Raw genomic sequence first — 19,524 nt, forward strand, 5'->3', positions numbered from 1 at the left:
AAAAGTTGACAAAGACGAAAACTAAGGACATTTTCACTATCATTTCAGTCAGTTTTAGTTAGTTTTGTAACCACACAATACAGTTTCAGTTAGTTATCGTTTTTTTTTAAAAACTCTTGTTTTATTTTTATTTCAGTTTACAAAATTTTTTTTTTCAATTTTAGTTTTCGTTATTTTGTTAGTTTTCGTTAACTATAATAACCTTGGTACAGATTGACATGTTGTTTTCTGCTACTGATGTTCAACCACAGACTGTAATAACGAAGTGTTTGTAGTCCCTCATTGGTTTGTTAACTACCATTTTGAGGCCTTGAGTTGGCATTTTGGACATCTTTGGAGCCAGAAGTGACCATATTTGGATGAGAGGATGGATCTGACTAAGAGCCTGTCAACTGATATGCACACCCACCTGTACCAGCAACCTGACAGCCCTATGTGACATGCAGATTGTCTGTATATTTTGACAATTGGGCGCCACAGGAATTAGTTCTTAAACCCGGAAGTAAGTTAGCATTTTCGGGTCTAACCTCTCAAACTCAGTGAGGATTTGAATGGGTTTTTGGTTAAATGCCTGAAATAAGGTCTGTGGTTGACACAAGATTAAGAGATCTAAAACAACACTAGTAAACACCCACACTTGTGAATTTTGAAGTTTTTACGCGTCCCTAAAAGAGGCGGTTGCTAACAAGTGGCTAAATGAGACAACAGTGGTTGTCGGGGACATTTAACGTCATAATGCCGGACACGGACAGGAACTCTCTAAGTAGTCGGCCTCACAGCCTCTAGTCATGTTTTTCAAAGCTCTTGCAAACTCTTGTAGATTGAAAATTATGTAAATAAACAATCTATTAGGCTACGGATTCACTAGCTTGTCAAAACCGCTGGTTAGCTTGTCTTAATTTTAACAGATGTGACGTTAAAGTCATGCGACGTGGTGTAGTTCGCTATAGCATAACGTTAGCTTTTTACTTCACTTACTGCATTAACACTTCAAACATAATACAAGTGGTGTTCATCCTGTTGAACAATACGCTTATTGAAGCTTATTTTCCGCCATGGTCCAAAATCCAATGCAAAAATCCCATAGGTGACCCCATGGCGATGCTACTTCCAGGTTGGCCTACAAAAATAGGTTTGTAGAGGATTGTTTTATATTAAAACAGGGACTCACATCATCTCTATTCCATGTCTGCCTGCGGATGGAGCGAGAGCTCTGTCCACTAGAGACTCGGGGTCGAAGCTCCACAGGCCGCCCATTGGTCCCCACAATGCTGCTGTTCTCTGCAGAAGGACCACTCGGGTCCAAGCTGTCATCAAATACACGCTCCTCCATCTGAGTCGCAGCAAATACATAAAAAATTTTGATATTCTGTAGTTAATAATAATCCTAATCCAACTGAGATAATAATAATAATAATAATAATAATAATAATAAATATATATACACTACTGGTCAAAAGTTTTAGAACACACCAACTTTTCCAGAATTTAATTGAAAATGATGCAGTTTAATGTCTCAGTGTACTCTGAAATGAATGCACATTTGCAACATTTAAAATTCTTTATTGAGCATGATAGTGTTTTGAAAATAAAAAAAAGATTCAAAATCACATTTTATGTTGGACTAAAGGACTAAAAAAAGACACAAAATGACCAAAATAAGACACAAAAAGACACAAAATGACTAAAAAAAGACACAAAATGACTTACAAAGACATGAAAAGAATTCAAAAATGGACAAAATAGCCCAAGACTCCATAGAGTTAAGTTGTTAACCCATTTCTTGTTTCCTGAAAAAAGGCCTACTTGTGTAATTCTGAAATGTACATTATCTTTCAGTTTTGGTTAAGCTTACCTTTTTTTATTTACCTCTGGCAGTTCACCACTTACCTTTGTACCCTTTCAAGCTGTTCATCTGACTTGAACTGCTTGAATTTCAATAAAAAATGGAAAAATTGGGGTGTTCTAAAACTTTTGACCGGTAGTGTATATATATAAATATATATATATATAGTGTCTACCAGAGCTCCAGGGTCAGTGGCTGCCGGGCTGACTGAGTCGATCTCTCCTGCCACATCATGTATTTCTCTGGCAAGCATGGCTAGGTCTTTGGCTAGGTCCTGGCTAATCCTGATGAGTGGACATAAACATAAACACATCATAGATGTTTCTTGTTTTATTTGACCAAAACAAAAGCACATCATAAAAATGCAATAGCAGCTATATAGCTCAGTGCAGGAGAAATTTAGATATTGCTATCATGACTCATTACTGTTCTTAAACTGGAGTACCGCTCACCCACGTACCTGGCTATCTCCTCACTGTGTGCTGTCCAGTCCCTCATATACTCATCCTGTTCCCTGGAGTGCTGCCTCAGGGTAGATAGGCCTGCAGGACTAGGAGTTGCCGGGGCCGAACCTCCTAGCTGGGCTACCCGAGTGGAAGGGAACGGCCGTGCGTGGCCCTGCTTGGAGATGTGGCGGTTTGAACCGTACTCGTCTTCTGAGGTGGAGGCGTACTCCACAGGCACGCGGCGCCATCGGGTGGCAGCTAATGTTAGGAAAGAATGGAAGTTAAGTTTAAATGGTGCTTCAAATGTGCTAGATGATTTTTTTGGGCCACTTGAGGGCAGTACAACAAGTTGTAAACACAACATTCGGGTTGATAGGGCAAACACAACCACTCAGCAACATTAGCATTAACTTTGAGCAATGTTTCTGGTGACCTGATGCATGTAAATCCAATATTCACTCTCATTTTAGCTCTACTTAGTCTCCACCAACTCCTGAGAAAAGTATCTGGCTATGTAGACGCTTAATGCTGCATGAGGTTCACCAGCCAGTCAGCTGTTTGGTGCTGGGCGGATAGTTTAAAGTGGGTTTCTAATACCCCTTTTCCACCCAGATTAGGGATTTTATACTTTTTTTGCGGTCATCTAAAAATGTACAATGTTTTCAAAACACAAGTTTCACTAAAAGTTGACATAACATACTCTGTGCATTTCCATCAAGAATTTTCCCCCCACTATTACTATTGGAAAAAATATTCAGGTTTTATTACTTTTTCTCTCTTGATATGAGGCCTAATTTTGTATGTTTGACTTAAATTGACCAATAATAATGAAAAAAATATGAAAATTATATATCAATGTGTTGGTCATAAGTTGCCTTAAAAGGTAAAAAAAAAACTTGGTAATAATTTTTTCTACATGTCCTAAAACCAGTCTAATGTCATGGGGTCCCCTGAGGACCATGGGTGCTATAAAAATGTATAAAACACGTAAAAATGTATGAGCAAAGTTGAAATTTATATTATCTGTAAAGGATGCAGAGGGCCCCATAGGCTTTCAAGCAATTCTATGAAAGTTAACCTATATTTATCATATGTTGAAAATGATTTGGGGTCAAAAAGGACCACAAGAGTACAGGAGGGTTAAGTCTCTCTTCCACACTCGGTACTGACTAATTTGGAACAAGTTCGGGTGCTGCTTTGGTGGACAGAATGACAGAATTTGTAGCTGAGATGACAAAGAGTGATTGCATCATGATGGAAAAGGGGCAAAGATTAGTGTGTCCATTGAGACGTCATGCTTTCATCACTGCCAATCAGAGCTGGAGCTGATAACTTCCCGTTATGACTACTGGAGAGTTAATTATCCCAGAAAATGAACCTTTCCCACGAAAGACAGAAGTCATATGTTAGTGGGTTTTTTGGCCAGTGGGAAAGGAACATAAGAGACTTTTCACCAAAAAATGGTTGCGGGCCATAAAACTGAATCAAAAAGCTGAAAGATGCTAAAAACTATTACTATTTTACATTTCTAGTTGGCATTAACATAAAGGTTTAACATGACAAGAACTACTTACATGTAGGTGTGACATGTCCATACGAGGAGGTGCCTTTATTCTTGTCAGGCAGTTTGGAGGCGCTGTTTGCCCGGGCTCTGGGTCCTGAAACTGAGCTCACATTAGACCCTCTCAGTCCTTGTCTGATGGCATAATCACCTGCAACACTCCGGGCCCCTAGGCCTCTACTCCTGGTCACAGTGGCCTCTGAGTCACTCTGGGCTGACGGGGAGCCCACCCTCGGCCTCCTCGGTTGTGCCAGAGCTTCTATCCTGGACATCCCCCTTTTTGCCATCCCTGTCCTGGATGTGGAACTAGCAGTGGAAGCCTCAGAGGCCACCGACATCCGGTCAAGATCGGCAGGTTCAGTGTCTGAGGAGTCCCCCAGCCGGGCTCGCCTCAGCAGGGACGCCCTGGTGGGCCTGGGCTTGGGAACACTGGCGGTTTTGCTAACTGCAGAAGAGGCTGGGGCCTGGGTGATTTTAGCCCGACTAGACTTGGTGCTAGCCCCGACTGTTGTGCTCCCAGTCGGCGCTCTGGTGTGTGAGCTTTTAGATTCCTGTGTAGAGGTGGGCTGGGAGTCAGAGAGGAGCGAGTTGGAGTTGACGTCATCATCAGTGAGGTCCAGAGAAGTCCAGGGGCGGCTGGGCGGCTGAGGACCAGGGGCCCTGCTCTTGACCCTCCTGTCCTGGGTCTCCCGGCCCCCAGTGGGGCCTTTGCCGGTTGAGCACAAGACCGTTTTCTCTTTCTGCTGCCCTGCGAGAGTTCGCCTCTTCTGTATGACTTTTCTTGCTCCCTCGGCCTGGCTGACCGTGCTGGTCGTGTCCACGTCTGACTCTGGTGACATGGAGCCTTCGATGGACTGGCTTGGTGGATCACCTTGATCCGACACAGTCGTCTCTAAAAATGCTGCCACGGCTTCCGAGTCCTTCTGCAGCATGGTGCTGTCAACGCCAGTCTCCCTAGTCTGAGTTCTGCCTGTGACCGCGTCAATCCGAGGTATGAGCTCAATGTTGGCGCTTGGTTTGTCGACAGTAAAACTCTCCTGCCTAAATAATGGTTTCCCACTACTTTCCCTGGCCTTCTCCTCTTCCTTTTTCCTCCTCCGTGACTCCTCCATCCTCTTCTCTCCGCTGGTCAGCGGCCGAGGGGGGAGCTTTGCCAACACACCTGACTGCCCTGATCTCCCACCAGCACTGTCCTGTGACTTGGCTGGCGAGGAGCGACTGGGGCTTCCGCCATGACTGCCCACGCCTCCTGTGCCGTGACTTGGCCGATTCTTTCCCCTGGACATCTTGTCCTCCTGGCTCTCCTTCTCCTGTGGCTCTGTGTCCTGTTTCTCCCCCATATCTGTACGCAGGCCTGCACCTGGGGTCCTCCTTCCTAGGGCCAGCTCCTCACCAGGCAGCTGGGGCAGGGTCCTCCTCTTGCGCTCCGTGTAGCCAGAGGAGGCAAAGGAGGCTGAGTGGCTGGACTCACTTATTTCAGCTGAACGGAGAGAAAAGCTTATTAGTAAAGTGGGTCCTTGGAGAAATGGGTATTACATATCCATGGGCAACTTAAATGCTGGAGGGGGCCACAATTTTTCATGTTCACTACCACAGGGCCACATATAGGACCGTGCACTTAACCAGATATGGTGAATTGGTGATTTTAAATATGTTTACAGTGCAGTAACTGAACGTATTTCATGCTCAAATGCATGTATAACAGTATAAATAGGAATACAAAAGGTGTGAGGCAAATAAAAAAACAATCACTTACTGTGATTTCTTTTTTTTTCTGTGCAAAATCAGCAGACCAACATTAATTGCAAGAAGTAATTTTGTGCATTTTTACACTGCACTTTTAAGATTTCATGCTCAAATTTATGTAGTTGTACTGAGGGCCACTTCAAGTGAGGGTGCGGACCGTATGCGGCCCCCAGGCCTCCAGTTGCCCATCCCTGTGCTAGAAGAATCAATGCACTGATGCTGTGGTTTTGATTCAGTGATTCTTTTTTTCCAGCGATTTTATTATGTTATTCATACTTGCATGAGTTATCAGGCTGTCGCACACTAGCACTATAATATAAAGCAACTAAAAGGAACTTTTGACTGGTTATTAAACAGTCTCAGTTTAATACTGATGGTTCTATATGACCTACATAAGCAAACAAGATCATCAGTAAGAATATTGTCTATTTCTGCAGAGTTAGCCTTAATTCCTGTGTTGGTGCCAGCTGGTCCGATTCTGACAAACCCATGCAGGTTCACTAGACGCTCCTTCAGCTCAGACTCCAGTGGGGCCTCTGACAACCACCAGCCTGCTGTGAGCAGACCCAGATACAGCTTCACTGGTGCCTTCTCACCCTGCCAGGAGCAGAGCTGCTGAAACCACACTGCTGGAGACGTATTTTGTATTGCTAGGCCTGCTGGAGCTCAGCAAGTCTGAGCGGGGCAGACTGTCAGTGCAGTGCTGCAGTATAATGAAAGGTTTTCCAAAGAAGAAAGGAGTCTGGTGCTAACCAAACTTAACACAAAATTGTAGCTTATAGCTGCTAAAAGCAACACCACATCTTCAGCTTCCAATGAGTTGTCCAACCAAAAATCTTTGTGTCTTTTCTGTTCAGTTTCGACATAAATACCTCTGTCCTCTGTGACCATGATGTGGCTCTCTCCTCCTGATCCCTCAGGGTCTGTCCTAATGTGACTGGCAGCCAGAGTGGCCCACTGTGAGACCCAGCGAGGACCACCCACCATCAGTTCCTCAGATAGTACCTGAACAAAGACAAAGGTACAAGAGAAAACTAGAATTACATTTCCAGGCACAAATGGTATTTGTGACCGATGTGATTTATCTCCAGCGGACCATGTTCATATGTTTTTTTTCTTGTCCCAAACTAGCCAATTTCTGGTCATGTTTTTATAAATTGTTTAGCAATGTCCTTAATACAAGATTAGAAAACTAGAATTACCGCCTTGTGGTCTATCACGTTATTTCAAGATAATGATAATTTCACTTTATAACGTAAAATGATCACGTTAAGATAATGATATTTTCATGATATATATACCGTTAGCCCGTGTCAATAACATTGCAGTTAAACAGATCAAATAAATTAATGATACATGTTTTAGTTGGTCTCTCTCAATGCCACCAAGTTGGTTTTGGTCTTGCTAGCCCGCTAACGCTCGCACGCTATTGATCGCCAGCTAACGTTAGCATGCTATGATCGTGAAGTCATCATTATCTTGAAATAACGTGACAATATCACAAGTGTGTAGACGTGTGCATCACTTTTTAGTGTCCTCTGGAAACATTTCTGTTGTGTTGTGGTCTTTGCAGTACGTTTTCTAAATGCTGAGCTTGTGTTGTCAAATTGATGAAGATGTTTTCTCAATTTGCTTGTGTTTTGTGTATTTGCATGTGTTTTCTTAAGTTGCAGTGCTGTGAGCTCTCAGGGCCACTGTATATGTCACTGTGAAGTTGACCTTTGACCTTTTGGATATTAAATGTCATCAGTTATTTTATCCTAATATAAAAAGTGTGACATTTTTTCATAATTAGCTTAACAATTCTTGAGTCATGGCCAAAAAAAAGTATTTTGTGAGGCACATAGTGACCTTTGACCTCCTAATCTATCAGTTCATCCTTGAGTCCACATGTTCAGGAAGAAATTCCCTCCAGGCGTTCCTGAGATATCTTGTTCACAAGAATGAGACACACATACACACAACCTGGGAAAAAATGCCTCCGGCAGTGTCTGTCACTGGCACAGAGACACCATTATAGTAAACTACTAGTCTTCAGTCACCTGACAACTTTTTGCCTTGAATATAAAATAGTGAAATTCAGTTTCTGCACCTCTGTCTCCATGCGTCCAGGCTTCCCTCTGTCTCCAGGACCAGACCTGCTGTGGGAGGTGAGCCTCTCTCTTTGGTCAGCCCCCCCCACCCTGGACACACACACACCTTCCTGCTCATCCACACCAAACACCTGCAACACACACACATGCAAAAGAGAGAAGGCATACATGTATAAAATAATTGTTTAACCTCCTGAGACCCTGCGTCCTCATATGGACATTTCATTTTAGGTTTTCTGGATCTTATATTTCATTCTGCTTGACTATAACTATGCACTCTAGAATAAGAACAATACATCAATCAGTGTAAAAATCAGATGGCAGCATCTTGGTAAAGTCAATTAACAGCTTTTACCCAGACAAAAGTGGACCAGGTACCAAAGCTGATCAGATTTTATGGCTAAAACTTGTGTATTTGTGCTTAATATGGTTTGTAGTTTGATATTCTGTGCAAGTTTGACTATTTTTAGCATTAGCAACAAGTTCCGACTCTGCTAATCAAGAAGTACTCATTTGAAAACGAATAGACTTTTACTATCATTCTTCAAATGAGAGGGTGTAAATGTAAGGAAATAAAAAGTTTTATTCACTGGTGAATTAATTGCGTTATACAGTAAAATGAACCCATTCTTTTTTTTCAAAAACTAATTCCTGTTCAAAGACAATGCTTAGTTTTTGTATTTATCAGGTCCTACAAATCCAAAATATCTAGGAGAAACTAACAACACATACCAAACAAAAGCTTGGCTCTCAGGAGGTTAATGCTATAATCAGAGGCTGACTAATTATAGAAAGCAGGCTTAATCAACCTTGTCAATCATTTTCCTCGCTTCTTCCTCCTCGTGATCTCCATTCTCCAGCTCAATAGTATAGGTGCCCCTATCACTATAATCGTCTCCATGGTGATAGCACTCTTCACGGCTGCTCTGCTGATGTGGTGCCGAACCACGCCGCCTCTCTACGAATCCACCCGCCACTTTGGAAGTCGAAGACTTGCGGCGGCGAGCAGGACTGTCCTCCTCTGCAAAGAGCCCCTCTGGAACGTTAGCGCGGCCCTCCCTGATCTTCAGGCCTGCACCGCTCCACAGACCCCAGGAGCGCTCCTCCATGGCTGCAGCCCTGCGCTGCTCCCCAAGGGCGTTCTCTGAGTCACTCTGAGTACCGTCCTCATGTTTACTGCCTGACACGGGAGGAGTAGAGAAGGAGAAGAATGTAAAGAACGAGACAAGGAGGGTGAAAGAGCAGCTTAAGCTAAAGAAACAAGAATACAGACTTTAACCCATAAGAACCTATGGTGACACACGTGTAACAAACACTTTAAATCAGGGGTGTCAAACTCAAATACACAATGGGCCAAAATTTAAAACTTGAATAAAATCGCGGGCCAACATTGAACAAATTAACCTTTTAATATATACCAAACATGTTTTTCTTTAACATTAAATATGGAACCAGCAACGCTTATAAACATACAATATATAACTAAATAGTGCAGACATGCAAAATCAAATTTCAAATAAAAAACACATCAATGTCATTAATTTATTAAATAAAAATTCAATAAAAATCGTATGCCTATTTTCTATTTGCATCCTTCTGATTCAAATATCAAAATAAAGTTTTTCAACAGGTTAATACATTTAAAAATAAAATAACAATAATAAATCTAGTATTAGCGGTAAATGCGCCGTATAATTCCGGCGGGTCAGCTTTTATAGTAATAATAATAATATAATAATTTGGTATTGCCTCACGGCAAAATAAAATTACAATAAAATTACACTGCGGGCCAAATTTGGCCCGCGGGCCAGAGTTTGACACCCCTGCTTTAAATGTTCTTGAATCTCCCATATTCAGCTTTATGCTTCACATTAACTCATTAAATCCCTAAGCGACACATACTCAACACCCTGGTGTGGTGGTCATGTGACTGTGACAGGAAGTGACTTGAAAAATGTGGCTGTGACTGGAAACAGAAATGTGAAGAAGTAGAATAGGGTGTCCTGTATTGCATTTAACCTGTTCTGACCATATTTCCTGAACAAATGAATATAAAACAAGTTACAAAATTATCACTGTGACGTATATGTCACATCAGGCTTTTAACATAAAAATCGTCATGGAAAACCTGGTGTGATGTATTTGTCACAATAACAAAAATGATAATAGGCCACTCAATTATTTTCATTGTTTAGATTATTTTGAATTAATATATGCTCTGCTGTTCAATTTAAAGTACGTTTGACCAAATATAAACAAAAAATAATCCTATCTTATCCTGTCACAATTTTGATAAATGTTGTGGAAATGCAAAGAAAAAGGCAAATTTGTGTTTTTATAAGCAGAAGAGGTGTCTAGTTTATTTATTTTAAAATAAGAAATATCATAAACATAAATTCCATAAACACTCAATGTAACATATATGTCACATCACAGATCTTTGACATTTAGGGGTAGTATTTTTGAAGAAACATCATAAATGTGTTCTATGTGGTCCACTTAATCTGTGCACTGAAAAAAGAACCAACTTAATTGAATTGTTTCATTTGGTAACACCTAAATGAATTAAGTTCTTTCAAATTAATTCAATAAGTTAGATTAACACAATTGATTTTAAATTAATTTGAAAGAACTTAATTTATTTAGGTGTTACCAAATGAAACAATTCAATTAAGTTGGTTCAACTATTTTCTTTTTTCAGTGTGGTATATCCCCCATAATTTTCCCTCAAGGAGAACTGGGTCTGGGTTAACCCATAAGAACCCAGACCCAGTTATCCTTAAAGGATGTGTTCTATAAGTGGACCACATAGAACACATTTTTGATGTTTAAAAAAAAAAAAATACTACCCCTAAATGTCAAAAATCTGTGATGTGACATATACATTACAATGGGCGTTTATGGTATTTATGTTTATGATATTTTTTATTTTAAAATAGAAAAAAAATAGACACATTTTCTGCTTACAGAGAAACAAATTTGCCTTTTTCTTTTGCATCTCCATAACATATATCAAAATTGTGACTTTAATTTGTTCAGGAAATATGGTCAGAACAAGTTAAATGCAACACAGGACACAACTATTAATGGATTAGAATTGTTAAATTGGTTTAAACTTAGCCTAGTAACAAAAAAATATGCTTTTTAAAATTATACTTTTACACATTTCTGTTTCCAGTGACACAGTATGTGTCGCATAAAGCTGAATATGGGAGATTCTAGAAGATTTAAAGTGTTTGTTACACGCGTGTCACCATAGGTTCTTATGGGTTAAATAGACACACTCACCTTTAAGACTCTTCAGTTGAACAGGCACATCACTCTTCACACTCTCCCCGTCTTCCTCTGCGACCGTGTCCTTCAGAGCCAGCGGCAGCTCGTTCTGGGCCAGCCAGTCGGCAACTTTGACCTCAGCAGCCACCATGGCTGTCTGAAGTGGACTCAGCTCCTCCCCCACGGCCCTTTTAGGGCGTGGCCTGGTCTCCGGTCCCACCTTCGCTACTCGATCTTTGACCGTCACTTTACCCGTCGCCCCGGGGTCAAACTCAATGGTGAAGGAGGCGTGGCCTGTGGCAGAAGAAGCACCAGCCTCTTGTTCTCGTGAGGGTGCTTCACCGCTCGCTTTACCTGCTGACGGAGCGTCCTTGGTCGGGATCTCAAAGTAGCTCGGCTCTGGATTGGAAGCTGTCTGCTGGGCAGACTTTGGGACCTCTGTATTTTTCTTGGTGTCTGTCAGAAATAGAGATATTTCAACAAAAACAATCAACATTAATTACTGCCTCAGGTACAGTACAGGCCAAAAGTTTGGACACACACCTTCTCATTCAATGCGTTTTCTTTATTTTCATGACTATTTACATTGTAGATTCTCACTGAAGGCAACAAAACTATGAATGAACACATTTGGAATTATGTTCTTAACAAAAATAGTGTGAAATAACTAAAAACATGTCTTGTATTTTAGATTCCTCAAAGTAGCCACCCTTTGCTTACTAGAATATCAGACTGTTTTCAGTTATTTCACACTTTTTTTGTTAAGAACATAATTCCATATGTGTTCATTAATAGTTTTGATGAATCTACAATGTAAATAGTCATGAAAATAAAGAAAACACATTGAATGAGAAGGTGTGTCCAAACTTTTGGCCTGTACTGTACATCATAAAAGCACAAAAAATATATTTTTTTTTAAATTTTGCAATATTGCAAGTACCTGATTCAGCTTTTTCTTGCTTCCGATCTGAGCCCTTCTCCTCAGATCGTCTCTTATCATCGTCTCCATCTCCCCACCAGGCCGGCTGGCCGTACAGGGGTGTGATTCTGTGCAACACTGCTACGTCTCCTGGCCAAAACAACACATCAGTCAGCCTTACATGGTAACATTTACCACATTTATCACAACTAACATTTACATTTACAACCACAATACAATTATATCTGGTTAACGGTCCAAGTCGAGTCCAAGACCAAGGCCAAAGACCGTCAACCCTGAGTCCTTTTCACAACCATATATGGTAATAGTGTCTTTCCTATGCTAATAAAGTGATTAAGGATATATGAAATAATAGACAAAAATAATCAATCTAGAAACGAGATTTAACTCTTCTCACACCAAACTAATCAATCATTAAGTTGGTAGAATCAGCCAATCAGACAATTTTCTGTAGAACCGATCTCAGATCAACAGCCAGGAACAACTCGACCAACAGTCGAGTCGATCCTGAGACCAGAACAAATCCAACAATGCATGAGACCAAGACAAGTGCAATTATTCAAATATGTCAGTCTGAGACCAGACTTGACTACCACAGTCCCCATGTTAGTGTGACAAATGTGTGAAACATGCCAATCACAACCTCCCAGAACCCAAGAAGAGCTCTTCAAATTACTAGTATTGTCTTACCAACCCACCAAAATGATGTTAACCAAAAAAGAAGAACTAAATCATCAAATTGAGGAGCAAAAAACAGACAAAAATAGCCTTGTCGATTGATAAACTACACAAAAGTTTCAAACTTTTAGCACAAAAACACAACTTTTAATACATTATCCTAAATTGGTGAAAGTGCACTGCAAAAAAGCCAACTTGTATTTTTTGGCCTAAAACGGTGATTTAATTTTGTAAAACTTGGAAATATAAATTATTGACATTTAGGGCAATAATGTAAGTTAGCACAACAAAGGAAGCCAGTTGTCTGCTCAAAAACAAGTTGGTGAGTTGTTGTTACTTATATCTTTAAGTTGGGGTTCACAACTAGGGACAATAGTTCTGCTAACTCTTATTTCTTTGTTGTGAAATTCAGTCATTAGCGAAAGCTAGCGGCTAACTAATGCTAGCGGCTAACTGATGCTAGCGGCTAACTGATGCTAGCGGCGCTGCTTGTTACAGCTACAAGAGTAGCCATTAGCGTATCAATGCTAACTCAAAATTGTGGTCGCAACATTAGCTGACATTTCATAGCGGCGTTACAATCGTCACATTGCAGAAGTTAGCAGAAGTAAGGATTAAAAGTTATTACAATGTAAAATTATAAGTTAGTACAACTTACAGTTGAGTTGACAAAAATCTGAATTCAGAGTTGAGCAAACTCAAAAACAAAACATAAAATATTTAGTTTAATTGTCCAACTTAAAATTTTATCGAAGTTTGTTGCCTTGAAATTTTGAGTTCACCCAACTTTTCTTTTTTTGCAGTGTGGCACGTGAAGACTGACATCTGTATCATTATTTGCTCATGTAGTTTTGTCATCTTCATCCTCAGACTTTCTCACCTGTCGTCTTATCTTCCAACCTGTTGGCCTCGGGGGGCTTGGTGGTGGCCGCCTCACACGCTGCTGCTGCTGCTGCTGCTGCTGCCTCGGAGGGTTTCACCTCAGACTTTGCTGGTTCCCCCTCTGGAGGTCTCTTCTGGTTCAGCTGCAGCTGGCTGCTGAACTTCTCATGCTGACATACGAGACAAACAAGGTGAGGAGAGAAAAGCATGAAAATGCTGCTAAATCTATAAAAGAGCAGCCAGAAACTTGTTTATTGGACATTTTAGAAAGCATTATTCTCACACATTCTCTTGCTTTTCTTAAAATCTCAGTCACGGCATATAAAATAGGAGACAGTTTGCATATCGTCACACTGTTAAAATAATCATTTATATAATAATCATAGTCATTTTTTTGTCAAAAATGTTTTTTTTTTCTCCCTAAATCATCTCCTCATGACGCTGGCCTAAATATAAATATTATACATAAAATAAATAAAATATAAATAAATAGAATATAAAATGTATATAGGTAACAAATAAATACATTCTATATCGTCACACTGTTAAAATAATCGCCTAAGTCATTTTCAGATAAGAACCCAGCAAAGAGGAGCTAGAGGGAGATTGTTTAGTTATCAGTTTAGTTTATCAGTGTTTTATTGTTGACACTAATATTGGTAACACTTTATTTTGAAGGTGTCTACATAAGAGTGACATGAGCGTGTCATAAACATGACATGGGATGTGTCATGAACATTAATAACACTTTGAAGTAACATTAATGCTCATGATACTTGTCATGTCATGTTTCTGACAGGCTTGTGTGACTCTTATGTAGACACCTTCAAAATAAAGTGTTCAAAAATGTTCAAAAAAATGCCTAAGTCATTTATTTCTCTTAAGTTACATAATTTACACACAGTGTTATTACTATGCCAATAGCCATCCTTTCTTTGTTACATCCTTTTTGAGTGAAATGATCAATAAATGTCATATGTTACACTTTTGGTGAAGTTTTTGTTTTGTTTTTATGTAGACACCTTCAAAATAAAGTGTTACCATATCTTGCTTAAGTCACAAAGGCATGTTCAAAAAATGCCTAAGTCATTTATTTCTCTTAAGTTACATAATTTACACACAGTGTTTCATGCTTTTGGTGAAGTTTTTTGTGTTTCCTGCAAAACTTGAAAAAATGAGTTAGGAGATTATTTTAACAGGGTGACGATATTACTGCGGAACTTGAATTTTCCTTTAAAAAAGATGAAACCTTATGTTTTCTACAGCTACCTGGGCAGTTTGCTGTGATGAAACAGCAGATTCATCACTCTTGAAAAGTAGTATTTTGCCCCGTTCAGCAGAACTCTTTGCTGTCTTTGACTAAAATGCTCCTCTCTCAGTTTTTTTTCTTTTACACACTAATGAAGAAATACGAGCGCTTCCTGGCTGTACTGCTTTGAGTGGACATATTTACTCTGTTTGACCATGAGCATGCACAAGCTGCTGTCTAACCTTGAGGGCCTCCTCTGGAATATGCATCTCTCCTCGAACCACAGTGAACAGGTTGGTATGTGCGGCAGGTTAAGGTAAAAGACGATGAGCTCTTTGCAGGGGTGAGAAACATGCACTGATAGCCTCATCTATTATGCAGAAGGGCAGAGTGCAATGAGCATTCACAGCTATTCAACAACAGATAGGGTTACAGTACACTGACCTTGTGCTGCGTGTCATTGGGTTTGACTGATACACAGGAACACATTCAAAGGATATCATATCCAAACCTCAATTTGTCATCAATTTTCAGTGTGACGTAGATTTGCTCCTGTATTCTGACATCATTGACGAATGTCTGCAGACAAATACAGACAGAAGGATTAACAACAATATTCAATTCAATTCAACTTTATTTATAGAGCGCATTTCATGCACAAGGCAGACTCAATGTGCTTCACAATGTAAACACATAATTACAGTTAAAAAAAAACCCAAAACCCTACAGAAAAACAAACAAAAATCAATTACAAATTAATTGAAGAGTGCAGGTAGACAAGCTATTCCATATTCACCACATATACACTTACTTACTCACACATGTGCACCCACTCCCACAACCACACATGCACACAATTCAACCAAATGCTGTAGAGAAAAGATAGGTGTTTAATCTGTTTTTAAAAATGGCTACTGATGTGGCATGTTTAACTGTGTCAGGCAGGGCGTTCCACTTTCGCGGGGCATAAATACTAAAAGCTGCTTCTCCTTCTTTGGATCTGGTGTGAGGGATGAGTAAGTTGCCACTGCCTGTAATAGGCATGCAACAGGCATTACCCATGGACAAGTTGGGCTTATTTGTCCCTTTTTTCTAAAAAAAAACAAAAGTGTTAATTGATTGAAATTGGAAGCATTACTGAAAATGATATAAACTCCACAGATTTACACTCAAAATATGCTTGACAGGCAACTGGCTTGAAGTACTCGGTCTCCAATTAATGATTGTGACAATATGATTTATTCTTGACACATAAAGTGTATTATCTTCTCAAAACTTTATGAATCAATCTCTTCCAAACATGTCACAATGAAAATTAAATTGGTCTATATCGCCCAGCCCTAGTCCAGATGCATCAAGATTCAGGTTATAATCATCCATCCCTTCCTGTATTTTTATTTTCTGAGCAGACGGTAGATGAAGCAGTTAAGATAAAGAATAGTAGATATTTCCAACACTCACTCCGTTCAAGCTGCCCAGGTCCTTCACTTTGTGTTCGTCTGTGTTTGGCTCGTAGTTGATGACGGCGTGCTGCTTGTCTACACTGCGGGACTAAATCACACGAAATCCAGTCAATCACTGTAATCCACACTAATCTCAGCGCTTCAGATAATAATCCAGCCTGGATAAAGAAACGACAGGAGTACCGTACCTGCAGCATGAGCTCACAGTCGTCCCTCCCCACGAAGATCATCTCCCTGGGGAGACGATGACGCGTCCCCCCGCCGCTCACCAGGAACCAGGAAGTCAGACTCATCTCTGCCTCGTTAGCTCACCTTTGACCCTTAATGCATCCTGCTGAAAATAGAGACAGTGTTATCCATCTATGAGTCACTTTGATCAATAAAGAGATGCATTCTCACAGTGCTAACAGGCGTGAATGAGATAGATAGATAGATAGATAGATAGATAGATAGATAGATAGATAGATAGAATAAAATACTGAGGTAGCATAAATAAAAACAACAATAGAAAAAAACACAGAATAGAACAGAACAAGGACACTTAAGAAGTTAAAAAAAAGCAGATCAGTTGGTAGGATGGTTGACAAGATGAAGGTAATTATACTGATGATATAATAATAATAATAATAATAATAATAATAATAATAATACAGTATATAATATATATAATATAATATGTAATAATAAATAAACAATAGAAAAAAAAATGAAAAATATAAATAAAGTAATTATGGGTAAAATAATATAATTATAAAATAAAATAATATGATATGTAATATATAATAATAGTAATAATAATAATAAATAAGGCTGGTAAGGCCGGTGTTATAATAATAGTAGTATATTACAGTATATAGTAATAGTAATGGCAGCAACAGTATATATAATAATAGTAATAATATTAAAAACATAGCAATGTGTCGTGCTTAGATTTAGTGCATAGATTAAATGCATTATGAATGAGGTACGCTGCTTAACTTAATTACAGAATAACAACATCTGTGTGTGTGTGTGCATGTGTGTGTCATATGCACAGCAGCTATTTCAGGCAGCACCCGAGGACACTGACATGTCTGTCTCTGCCTTTAGAGCAGCAAATAACATTAAAGAACAACTGTAAGTGGTAAATGCTATTAACAGTTACAGTTGCAGTAGAGATTCTCACAGAGCTGCGACTAAGTCAGTGTTTTGCAAGAAAGTCAAGACAGGAAAGTCCCAATTCAATCTCTACGTACCTTTCGCCTAAGTACACCTAATTTAAGTCTATTTCAGAGTGCTTATATACATGAGATCTAATAATGTCACATGTAGTTTTATTGAAACCGTTTATTTAAGTGAACATAAATACTGTATAACAACAGGAGTACCTTTTTAAAAATATCTTAAATAAAAATAGTCTATGAAATAAAATGGGCCAATCTTTTTCTGAAATAAATATATTCATATGAGAAAAGAATAACAAACATTACCAAAGAACTAAATATGACAAACCCTAGTAAGGGCAGCATTTATATATGCTGCATGTCTTCCCCTCTGTCATTATGTCTACTATGCCAAAAAAACAAAAAACAAAATAAAATAAAGTCCAGAGTCAAGTTCAAAGCCAAAACAGGCAAGTGCAGTCAAGTCCCAAGTCGTAGACTTTGAATTTAAAATCCTAAACAACCGTAATGTGATCAACACCAAAGGTAAAAATAAGTGAAACTTATTCATGAAAAAAAAAAAGATCAGGATTAGACCAGCTCGTAGTTTTCGCACACTTTGATATCCAGTGGTAGAAAGTAACTAAGTACATTTACTCAAGTACTGTACTTAAGTACGATTTTGAGGTACTTGTACTTTACTTGAGTATTTCCATTTTATGTAACTTTATACTTCTACTTCACTACATTTAGAGGCAAACATTGTACTTTTTACTCCACTACATTTAGCTGACAGCTTTAGTTAAAGATAAAAAAAACATTAGATTTAGAAGTGTTAGATAATTAATAGTCCCACTTATTTACAATGTAGCTAGTATGCTAATGGTATACAATTAGTGCTACTATAGATGAACTAAAATACAATTAAGTGCACTTGACTGTATGCTTTTGAGACACTATTTAGATGATGCACTTAAATATACTAAGTACAACTTTTTTTTAACTAATTCTGTTCTCTTAAAAAAAATACACTTTATTGCACCTTTATTTCAACGTCATGAACTATATTTTAGTTATAGTGCATTTAAAAGTAATTCCAATCTGTCATAAATCATATTTAAAATGTACTATTCATACCAAAACTTGATATAAATCTGCATCTTATATGTTATTAAAGTGAATTGAAAAAAAAAAAGTTTTCTTAAAAATTACAGTACACTTTTTTTTTTTTACCTGTGATGTTACAAAATGATTATTTCCAGTCCAGGATTCAGCATTTCTAAGCTATAGATGTTGTTAGTGTTATATCCTCTATCAGTAAAGAAAAAAAACATGGTCAGAGTTGGAATAATTTTGTTTTCAGACACAATCCTCTGTTAATTGTGATTTAATTTTCATTGTGACATGTTTGGAAGAGATTGATTCATAAAGTTTTGAGAAGATAATACACTTTATGTGTCAAGAATAAATCATATTGTCACAATCATTAATTGGAGACCGAGTACTTCAATCCAGTTGCCTGTCAAGCATACTTTGAGTGTAAATCTGTGGAGTTTATATCATTTTCAGTAATGCTTCCAATTTCAATCAATTAACACTTTTTTTTAAATTCTTGTTTTAAGAGTTCAACATGCTTATTTCTAATATTTAACAATCTTAATTCAATAAATCTTGTCAAGTGAAATTATCTGTCCACTCAGCAAGATAATATCCCTCAGATTTAGTGTTATTTTCTTGTTTTTAGACCCCCCCCCCCCCCCCCCCCCCTTTTTTTTTTTTTTTTGCAGTGTGCATTAGGAGAGCTAATTTAATTGGATGCTGTGCATATGAGCACACAGAGCAGAGGGATGCAGGAACAGGAAGCCAATGAAACAAGAGAGAGAAGATAAAGAGAGCAATGATGTTTTTCCTTGAAACCCCACACTTCTGCTTCCCACGGTGCTCTCATATGATCAGATGTTCCCTCATCAGACACATGAACCAGCAGCACAACAGCTCTTTTCACTGGGACAAACAGCATCATCATCATCATCATCATCATCAGTACACAGGCCGTGCTGACTCACGCTCTCCACAAACCATAGGTGAATTAGTGAGATTTAATTACGCACACTTTGTCATATCTGGGGCTCCTTTTTGTGCATCAGCTGGCTCCCGGTGGGACCTGCCAGCCCCCCTCTCTTCTTCTGTGGTTAACCCTTTTAC

The 19,524-nt window shown here is 38.9% G+C and overlaps 1 protein-coding gene across 1 annotated transcript in view; it reads right to left on the bottom strand.

Moving 5' to 3' along the window:
• Nucleotides 1-19,524, bottom strand: part of cep170ab (centrosomal protein 170Ab) — a 29,006-nt gene that overhangs the window by 8,718 nt on the left and 764 nt on the right. Inside the window, exons 2-15 of the mRNA XM_059354002.1 lie at nt 16,366-16,511; nt 16,176-16,265; nt 15,212-15,293; nt 14,957-15,012; nt 13,464-13,635; nt 11,906-12,034; nt 10,981-11,421; nt 8,498-8,872; nt 7,692-7,834; nt 6,472-6,604; nt 3,867-5,333; nt 2,307-2,550; nt 2,022-2,130; nt 1,172-1,333 (exon numbers count right to left, since the gene is read on the bottom strand). Coding sequence (XP_059209985.1) covers nt 1,172-1,333; nt 2,022-2,130; nt 2,307-2,550; nt 3,867-5,333; nt 6,472-6,604; nt 7,692-7,834; nt 8,498-8,872; nt 10,981-11,421; nt 11,906-12,034; nt 13,464-13,635; nt 14,957-15,012; nt 15,212-15,293; nt 16,176-16,265; nt 16,366-16,470 — 3,708 coding nt within the window. The 5' untranslated portion in view covers nt 16,471-16,511. The remainder of the gene's footprint in view (nt 1-1,171; nt 1,334-2,021; nt 2,131-2,306; nt 2,551-3,866; nt 5,334-6,471; nt 6,605-7,691; nt 7,835-8,497; nt 8,873-10,980; nt 11,422-11,905; nt 12,035-13,463; nt 13,636-14,956; nt 15,013-15,211; nt 15,294-16,175; nt 16,266-16,365; nt 16,512-19,524) is intronic.

This window comes from Centropristis striata, chromosome 1 (assembly GCF_030273125.1).
Source record: "Centropristis striata isolate RG_2023a ecotype Rhode Island chromosome 1, C.striata_1.0, whole genome shotgun sequence".
NCBI lineage: Eukaryota > Metazoa > Chordata > Actinopteri > Perciformes > Serranidae > Centropristis > Centropristis striata.